Source organism: Esox lucius, chromosome 19 (genome assembly GCF_011004845.1).
Source record: "Esox lucius isolate fEsoLuc1 chromosome 19, fEsoLuc1.pri, whole genome shotgun sequence".
Classification (NCBI taxonomy): Eukaryota; Metazoa; Chordata; class Actinopteri; order Esociformes; family Esocidae; genus Esox; species Esox lucius.
Window position 1 is genome coordinate 39,196,006 of NC_047587.1, and position 10,343 is coordinate 39,206,348.

Here is a 10,343-nt window from a genome sequence, read left to right on the forward strand (position 1 = left end):
TCCCCAGACACTTCCTCCTTGGCTTTTATTATGAAAAAACGAAATCTGCGTTAGTGGTGCCAGCATAATATCCTGCTGCTAGGAGAACAGTTAATGCCATTTTCCACAGTTTAGTGTCATCACAATTTCATGGCTTGACCTCTTACCTCATGTATGCTAATAATTTAAGAATGAATCCCAGTTACTGCTAAGTGTAAAGTTTGAAACTGTGTTTTTTTCACCTATCAGATGATTAAATGTTTAGAAACGTAAAAAATAGAATCAACACATCACTAACACTAAGCTTCATTATTTCTATGCATTGTGTCACTAACACATTTTGTGGCTGAGTTACAAAAGTCACACTCAAGTTGCTAGCTTGATGTAGAACTACTGTGACAACAGGAGGATTCATTTCGCAAAACTAAACACTGAATCAAAAACTTTTGCCAAATAGAAGCAAACCGAATGAAACAAGGAGAGCAACCTGTATGTTTTCCAATAGAAAATCTGTATTCTTTGGCCTAGGGTGTTCCAGTGGTCTAAGCCCCTGCAGTTCCAATTTGATTACAGCCCTCTGCTTATTCAGCCAACATTAATTTTTTCCCTATGGTCTTAATACAACAAAGCTAAAATGCCTGAAATAATGTCCTTTCAAAAATGTTTTCTAAACGGTCCCTCCTGGTTTCATTCGGTTTGCTGCAGTTTGGTGACACATTTTTGCATCTGAATGTTTTCTGCGGTAGAATTGAATACCAGATATTTCTGACCAGTTGGTTTGCACAAATATGTTTACACAACACGCCTTCAGCAGAGCAGACACCCATCTGCAACTCTGGTTCTCACCACAAATCCCAGATGGAGAAAACAGTGAGTCAGTGCCTTCTGACCAATCTTCACTCAACTTTATCCAATAACCTTTCAAATAGAGTTTGTTACAGTAGATATCTGTCAGAGAAAATAAATTCTCAGAAGTCCTTTTTCTGGTAATCTAGCTACAAGATCATAGATAGAATAACTGCTCTAAAAAATGACCATAATCATAATTTGATCTAATTTCCGCTGATTCCTACAGATACTAATTGTACATGGGCTTGTCTCCAGCTGTTAGAATATGCATGTGTTGAAAGAGTAGATTTCACTGAGATTCTCAAAATGACATGAAACTTCATGGAAATGTCCTCAGCACTTACATCTTATGCAGCTCACTGCATGTGCCTCTAAAACACTGGTGTTGACCAAAATGTGTGCATATTTGTACTGTGACAAATATTATGCTAAGGTGCTTTGTGGGGGCTGTAAGAGAGTCCTTACTAAGAAAATGACAGATGTGGCTGAAATAATCACGATTTAGCAGATGCCAGAGTCAAAACAAAGTATTGGGCATTTATTTAAAGAAATACAACCGATAACAGCGGAAGAGAACAATTTAGAAAACCAGATTTTGTTTTTACAGAAACAGCACAGAACACTTATTTGTCTTTCTCCTTTTGCTCTTTCTCCTTCTTGTCTTTCTCAGCCTTGGCCTCCTCAGCTTCGTGTTTCTTGATCAGCTCATCCACCTCCTTCTGCTTCAGCACCTTTATGCAAGTCTTCCCGTTTTCTCTGGTCAGAGTGGCGATCTCCACTGTATTACATCGAAACAGAAACACACAGAGTTACAGAATGCTACTGAAGGGTGGCCACTAAAAGAAGGACAAAATAAATAAATCCCATTCGGGTAAAAAATAAATAAAAAGGCTAAATTAAAAATCCCATTTATTTATTTTTTTACATTTTTGGTTAGTTCGAAGGGCTTAATACCATGGATTATTGAGAACAAAATTGTTTGACACCATTAATTAATTCATTAATTTAAGAATCCATTCTACGTACACAAACTGTCCAACATTTCTCTGAATTATTCCCAGTGAAAGCCTTACACTAAAATTGTATTTTAGAACCTAACTAGTTATGTTGATAACAGGAGACATTCAAATATGCCCACCTGACCCAGACAGAATTTAAATGAACTGTTTTGAGATTGTGTTAACAACAGTATTCACATGACAGCATGGATGCCAGCCCCCCCAAAAAACAGACTAAGTAGACTACATATTACACTTTTCAAAGGGTAAGAGGATAACAACTGATGAGTAATATTCCGTTTTGATTCTGTCACACATTATCTCAACACACCTTTCTCAGCGGACAGCTTGCTGACGTCCATGGTCTTATTGAGCACTTTAACGGCCAGGGCCAAAGCAGACGACAGGGACATCTCTCCCTCTTTGAAATCCTGCTTCAGCATGGACACTGCAGCCTTTGAAAGACAACACAGACAAAATCCTTTCATACAGTTACGTGCAACTAGCACCCACATTTCAATGTATATCACTGATTTAGAGCTCGGGGGAAACTGTGAGCTAAACTAGGTCCCCATAAAGGGGGGCATTTACGACAATTGCACAGATATTGCTGGTCTGCACTGCTGAAATTTCACATTGTATTCATGAGAAACTCTATCCTTGGGACATCCAAGTAACATTCTATGAATTCTATGAACTTTCTTAAATTCAGTTAGAGAAACTGATCAAGGTTCCAACGTGAATCCTCGCTGGCTACAATCATGTGCGGTGAACACTAATCCATTTAATCTCTTTCAATGGTGGACTCCTTTCCAACATGCATCAGCCTTCAGTGGCACAGCAGCACCCTCTGGTGTCTGGGGCATTTTAAAGGCAGGAGTGGCATTTGGGCGAGCTGAAGGCTAATAGTACTTTTTAGCTACATTGCACCATGGCATTGGTACCTGTTTATGTACTGATTCTTCACACCGAACCAAAACATCTAGTTATACCACAGGCCCACTGAGGCCCCACAGAAACATGGTGCTTTTCAAAGGGGATCAAGGGCTGCCAAAAATACCATATTTGTGGTTGTAGCCCACAGTTGACCCGTTTTCTATCTGTTGATTGCCATTTGTCAAAGTAGATAAAGCATGAAGGGCTGCAACAATTAATCAATAGGAAAAGATTGTTAGCAACTTATGATATTATCAATTAGTCAAGGTCTACATGAGATGCAGCCCCCAGATATAAAAAAAAATGGAGAGTCAATATGTGGGGCAGAATCAGTCTGCTTTTCAGAGAGCTTCAGTTTGGCTTAATCACATGAAAGGATGTTTTGAAGAGATTAATTGCTGATCTCAACAGCAAAATTGAGTTGCTCATTATCATAACGTTATCAATGCCAAACCAGGGGCTACTTGTACATATTGAGGTGTTTATGGTTGAGCAGCAACTACTAGAGTGTTATTGATTAATCATGTATGTCAGTGTTGGTGAATCTTATATTTATCTACAATAACAAGTGAGCAAAATGCATCCCCAGTCAACCACCATTTATTTTAATAGACACGCATTGTGTGTTCTTAATGATCAATTATGAAAAATATTTTGCAGTTTTTCTAAACTGAAGAGTGAAACCACTGTGTTTTGATTGCAATGTTAAAACAAGCGTTGCTATAGACACTTTGTAAAAACACTTCACATTTTATAACAGCTATCTGAAGTTGTTTTGAAGGGTGCATTGTGGAAGATGAAGAAAACTTTTTGTTTTTATAAAACACCTGCAATTAATGCTGGAATTGTTTTTATGCGATTCTCACCATGAACCAACATTAACCAACATTAATGTGAGAAGCAGGAATGTGCATTGGACATTATTATCCGAATAGCATGTTATTCGGACAGTATTCAGTTACCCGCCGACCAATATAACGTGGGCGCTACTACATAAGTAGTGGGTATCGTCTTAATCATAATAGAACGTTTTATATCTATGGTTCTAATCTAACGTTGGATCAATGGCTGTTTGTGCGAGAAAAGAGCGAGTGCACGTTTGGAGGTAGCAGTGCTGTACACTCGCAAATCTCAGCAATGGAACTAAAAGCCAAAACGTATCAACACATATCACTGAGTTTATTGGATGCAGAAGTCTAGAGAAGCTAGTTAGCTAAGATAGTTTATCGCTGGCTATTTGCTTAACTCGCCCCAACAGACTTTAGATTCCACAGCCTCACTTTACGCAACATTTTGTAGCCTAAACGTTTTGGAAGGTCACAATTCCAATAATTATCTTCACTTGAATGAAAACACTTTCATCAAATTGCTAACAGTAAACTACGCAGTGACACCACTATGGCTCTGACGATTGTAAACAAAAACACGTTTTGAAGGAACGCATGTCATATACATTACTGAAAATAGTTGTATACTTTTGTATATGTATGTTCAGCTATATCATATGTAAAAATTCTAACAGTGGACAGTGGGGCAAAGAAGTATTTAGTCAGCCACCAATTGTGCAAGTTCTCCCACTTAAAAAGATGAGAGGCCTGTAATTTTCATCATATGAAAATGTTCAACTATGAGAGACAAAATTTGAAGAAAAAAAATCCAGAAAATCACATTGTAGGATTTTTAATGAATTTATTGGTAAATTATGGAAAAATAAGTATTTGGTCAATAACAAAAGTTAATCTCAATACTTTGTTAAATACCCTTTGTTGGCAATGACAGAGGTCAAACGTTTTCTGTAAGTCTTCACAAGGTTTTCACACACTGTTCCTGGTATTTTGGCCCATTCCTCCATGCAGATCTCTTCTAGAGCAGTGATGTTTTGGGGCTGTCGCTGGGCAACACAGACTTTCAACTCCCTCCAAAGATTTTCTATGGGGTTGAGATCTGGTGACTGGCTAGGCCACTCCAGGACCTTGCAATGCTTCTTTCGAAGCCACTCCTTCATTGCCCGGGTGGTGTGTTTGGGATCATTGTCATGCTGAAAGACCCAGCCACGTTTCATCTTCAATGCCCTTGCTGATGGAAGGAGGTTTTCACTCAAAATCTCACGATACATGGCCCCATTCATTCTTTCCTTTACACGGATCAGTCGTCCTGGTCCCTTTGCAGAAAAACAGCCCCAAAGCATTATGTTTCCACCCCCATGCTTCACAGTAGATATGGCGTCCTTCGGATGTAACTCAGCATTCTTTCTCCTCCAAACAGGACGAGTTGAGTTTTTACCAAAAAGTTATATTTTGGTTTCATCTGACCAAATGACATTCTCCCAAACCTCTTCTGGACCATCCAAATGCTCTCTAGCAAACCTCAGACGGGCCTGGACATGTACTGGCTTAAGCAGGGGGACACGTCTGGCACTGCAGGATTTGAGTCCCTGGCGGCGTAGTGTGTTACTGATGGTAGCCTTTGTTACTTTGGTCCCAGCTCTCTGCAGGTCATTCACTAGGTCCCCCCGTGTGGTTCTGAGATTTTTGCTCACCGTTCTTGTGATCATTTAGACCCCACGCGGTGAGATCTTGCGTGGAGCCCCGGATCGAGGGAGTTTATCAGTGGTCTTGCATGTCTTCCATTTACTTATAATCGCTCCCACAGTTGATTTCTTCACACCAAGCTGCTTACCTATTGCAGATTCAGTCTTCCCAGCCTGGTGCAGGTCTACAATTTTGTTTCTGGTGTCCTTTGACAGCTCTTTGGTCTTGGCCATAGTGGAGTTTGGAGTGTGACTGTTTGAGGTTGTGGACAGGTGTCTTTTATACTGATAACAAGTTCAAACAGGTGCCATTAATACAGGTAACGAGGGGAGGACAGAGGAGCCTCTTAAAGAAGTTACAGAGCCAGAAATCTTGCTTGTTTGTAAGTGACCAAATACTTATTTTACTGAGGAATTTACCAATAAATTCATAAAAATATCCTATTTTCAGGATTTTTTTTCCTCATTTTGTCTCTCATAGTTGAAGTGTACCTATGATGAAAATTACAGGTCTCTCATCTTTTTAAGTGGGAGAACTTGCACATATGGTGGCTGACTAAATACTTTTTTGCCCCACTGTACATGTAAAACAAGTCAAAACTACATTGGGAGAAGAAACTGAAAAAGAGTGACTTACAGCGCTGTTGTTGCCGATGCAGGTGGCCTTCCAGCCGCCATAGTTACCGCTGGGGTCACTCTGGTAAAGCTGGAAGCCATAGTGTTTGTCCCAGCCCATGTACAGCAGAGACACCCCAAACGGCCTCTTCCCTGTGGTCAAACCAAACAGATATTTAAAAGAACATTGTCTATCATTTCAGATTTACAATTAACCTTAAACAGTAAACAATAATCATGAGGGCTCTTTACACTAGCCACTTACAACTGACAAATTCAGTTTAAATTACAGTACTGAGAAGCTGTAAATAACATAACAGCGTTTGAATTTAGACAGCACTCTATTTGCTTACCAGGACCTCCAAGAGGACTCACTGGTGAGCTAACAAGCAATTAACCTACCTCCGAACTGTGTGTAAGCCTGCTTGATGTCACACAGGGCAGTGACCAGCTGCTCACAGGGAATAGGCTCCTGGTACTGTAGTAGATATCTGTGTGAAGACAGAATAAGAATTACAGACTTGTTTCAACAAGGCTACTTCACCACTAGCTTCAATTTAGGAGCAAGAAACAGTGCAAAGATTTAGGCTACCTCCCAGAGAGACATTGTAGTTTTGTTGGCAGTCAAGTGGGAAAGGAATATTTATTAGTAAAGGAAACAAGTCTGTTCGGATCTCAAAACGCTTTATAATAGAAGCATGCAACACAACTATGAAGTATGCTACGCCCCCCCCCCCCCCCCTCTCTCTCTATCAGTAAATGACTGACACAATGCTTTGCCCATCCGGTTTCAGTCTTTCTTCATCTTAGCCCGCCCACTGCTCACCTCTGTGCTATTAGCCTAAGCTCATTGGTCAGTACGTTGGCATCTGATGTGATTCCAGCCACACTACAGGCCATATCCCTGCAACACAAAAGTTCACAATATAAGGGTGTTTAGCTAGATTTGGTTCTGACAATAAACACAAAGGAAGTAGCAACTCACTCATTGAGCTTGTAGATCTTTTCTGAGAAAAACACCTCATCCAGCAGTTTGTGGATGTTCCTTCTCTCTGCTGCCAGGAGCACTCCGTCATTGGCCAAAATCCCCAGACATGTACCAGCATGGCCAATGGCCTCCATGGCATACTCTACCTGGTATAACCGTCCTGAAAACATTACATGAGACATGGCAAACGGAGGTGTTACAGGAAATTGAAGATAGGTTTCCCTCCCATTAGAAATCACGATTGTGTTGGTAAAAACTTGACAGAAAAACTAGCCAGTTACTTTCATCTGCTCCATCATATCGTTTCAGATAAGGTTAGACCATAAAGGATACTTTTAAAATGGTTTCCCTGTACATTTAGAGGTTTGTCAAGTACCTTCAGGCGAGAAGATGGTTGTTCTTGAATCATATCGTCGAGACTAAAGGTAAACAACAATACCAAATTAGCAAAGTAACTTACATTGCTACAGTTGGTAGCTAATATTAATACAAACAGTTTAATTGCTCTGCTGGTTAAAGGGGCCATATGTACGGTATTTACTTTAATACTAGCAAAAATGACGCTAAATGTTTTTTAGCGTCATTTATGCTACACAACCCACCTAAACCCAGGTAATATTCCGGTTTAGTTTGGTAAGAGAAGAGGAAGGATTCTACGGTGCCTCTTTAACAAACTGTATGTATCTAAGTGTACATCTGTATGTATCTAAGTGTACTAATGTAGGTATATCGACGTTGGCTACTTCCATGTCACATTCTTCTATTACATTACAGTACAACAGTTGATACAATTTGGATGATGCTCACCATCTTTGCAGGTTCTTTTCAAATCCTGTGGAAAACAAACAGTATTTACCTACATAAACAAATTACTCACCTACTCCACTCAATTATCAACTTTTGCTTGCTTATCAAATTGACAAACATCGTTAGTTGTAGTTAGCGTTTTGCTAGAATCGTACTGTAGCAACAGCAGCAGAGTGAAACTGAAAGTGTCAGTCATAGAATCATGACATTTGCAATCATTTTACTAACGGTAATATAATTGGGACCATTAGTTGATACATAACAAAATGCATGTACCGACAGACTAACTGGTTTTGGCAGAAATAGAAATGTACCTTGTCAACAAGCCCACCCTGTCTATGAATTAAGTATGCTTGCTAGCAATCTGCTACCATTAGCTTTCACGCTACCATGAAGCAGCAACTTTTAGCTAGCTAACGCGCGTTACACCTCAGCAGCTTCCCCAATTATTCCGACGCTAAATTTAGCTTTCTAACGAGTTAACATAATAATTCCTGGTATATGACTATGCAAAGCAATATGTGCATTTCTATAATAAAACGGGATAGCAAGCTAATTTAAAAGTGTAAAATGTCACACACCTCGTCTGTTGTTACCCGGTGCCCATTGACTCAACAAGTACAGAGCGGCCACCCTGACTTTAGACAGAGCCAATTGCCTCAGCTTCGCCGCCTTGTGTTGTGGAGGACATGGGGACGTTGTCGCACCCGGTTAAACCACGTCAGTTGGGTTGGTTAGATCGTGTATTCATTTCTTAATAAAAATTCAGTTGCTGAACATTTCGTTAGCAACGAATTTTTGTTGTTGTTGTTAAGGCCACCAAACAAATATATTTCCCATGTTTCTTCCCGATTCTTTTTTTTTTTTTATCATACAGCTTAAAATTAGATCTGCCTTGTTACGAGTGTGAACTTCCCTGCTGTTATTTACAGGTTTAAGAGAGTGTACGTTATTAAAAATAAATTACACCTGGAATTTTGGATCGCTCAGAAATAAAAACGGATGCACTTCCCTGGCTTCTGCAATATACATTTTTATAGGCGTCATGCTGACACGATTAGAGTTTCGGTAGCAACAATATCACTTCCGGTTTTCGGATTTTGCCTTCAAAATAAAATAACACAATTTTAGAAAATGATATATTATCTCGTTTTTTATTATATGAAATTAATACTTTTTGTCGCTTTGCTTTGTGTATATTGTAAAGATATAGATGAAAATAGGAATATATACATATTACAAAAATAAACTAAAGAAAAATACAGTTTAAATAATAATTTACATGAGATTAATGATTTTTTAAGGTGGAGTACATTAAGAAATGGAGATTAAATTATTGTTGAAAACTTATTTAATAAATTCTTATATAATTCTTGTTAATTTGCAGGTGCTCATTAGGTTTATATGGGCAGTGTGTGCCAAATCAAGCAACACTATATTTTCCACCTCCTTAGTCCCCATTGCAACACATCACAATATACTGTAGAGGGGAAACATACTGAATCATACAGCCAAAACTACTCTATACGCTGCAGTGATTGTATTGTAGGAAATGTTCAGAAGTGTCTACTAACCAAATTAAATGATGTTTGGATGAGCACTGTGTGCTACATCCAGCAACACACAATATTTTCCACTCTGTCTTCAGCCCCCTAGGCAAAACCCTAATATACTGTACATGGGATACACATTGGCTAATACAGCAAAAAGTATTCTATACGCCGCAGTAAATGTGTTGTAGAAAATGTTCAGGAGACTCTATAGAGTGATTATATGCTGGAAAATCAAGGGGCACTATGTAATTGCAATTGTTACTAGTGTTTTACTCCACCCATTCCATTGGCCACAATGTAACTCAATGGATATGAAATACATATTCACCCATATATACAGAAAAAAACTATTCTATATGCCACAGTGAATGTATTGTAGGAAATATTCAGGGGATAGTGTTTGATGGAATGCTGCATCAGATGACCTGGCCTCCATAATCACCCGACCTCAACCCAATTGAGATGGTTAGGAAAACTTGCACTGCAGAAGGAAAAGCAGCCAACAAGCAGCTCAGCATAAGTGGGAACTATATCAAGACTGCTGGAAAAGCATTCCAGGTAAATGTCGCATGAAGCTGATTGAGAGAATGCCAAGAGTGTGTAAAGTGTCATATACAGCGAAGGGTGACCATTTTGAAGAATCTAAAATATAAATGTGTTTTTAACTTATTTACCATGTCTGTCATGATTCAGTCTTACAGATCAATACACTATTTGTTTCACTTCGCTACATTAACTAGATCATTCACACTTACAGCTCTGGAAAAAATTAAGTGACCCCTCTGAATTTTTCTTAAATCAGCATCTCTACATGTATGGCATCCATTCCGTTCCAGTGTCTGTTAGATTCTAACAAATCATTTTACTTAATGAGGTATTGATTAGGTGATCTGAAACAAATCTAATTTAACAAGGAAAAGTATAAAAACTAATGCTGTGGTCATCACTATCCTCTTGCAGGATACAGTGAAAGTAGTACCTCAATAATTTGAATAAAAAAATAACTATTCATCATGACAAAAGAGTGGAAAAGAAAAGCTTTGAGTGAGGAAAGGAAGGTTTCAATTCTGGCTTTACTGGCAGAGGGA

At 38.9% G+C, this 10,343-nt stretch overlaps 1 protein-coding gene across 2 annotated transcripts; it reads right to left on the bottom strand.

Moving 5' to 3' along the window:
• Positions 1 to 1,340: 1,340 nt before the first annotated feature.
• Positions 1,341 to 8,698, bottom strand: psma4 (proteasome 20S subunit alpha 4). 2 transcript variants are annotated; one of them, NM_001303800.1, is given in 10 exon segments: positions 1,475 to 1,563; positions 1,566 to 1,606; positions 2,158 to 2,281; positions 5,930 to 6,060; positions 6,310 to 6,398; positions 6,734 to 6,811; positions 6,893 to 7,055; positions 7,272 to 7,314; positions 7,703 to 7,727; positions 8,284 to 8,324. In NM_001303800.1, coding segments are annotated over 9 exon segments (702 nt in total). In that variant the 5' UTR covers positions 7,706 to 7,727; positions 8,284 to 8,324; the 3' UTR covers positions 1,475 to 1,533.
• Between the last annotated feature and the right edge of the window lie 1,645 nt (positions 8,699 to 10,343).

Bases quoted from the DNA above. Each gene is read 5' to 3' on its own strand.
- psma4 (XM_010884318.4), bottom strand. The intron at 7,056-7,271 runs GTACTTGACAAA...TAATGTTTTCAG, and splicing joins AACCATCTTCTCGCCTGAAG to GACGGTTATACCAGGTAGAG. The intron at 1,607-2,157 runs GTGTGTTGAGAT...GATGTAATACAG, and splicing joins CAAGCTGTCCGCTGAGAAAG to TGGAGATCGCCACTCTGACC.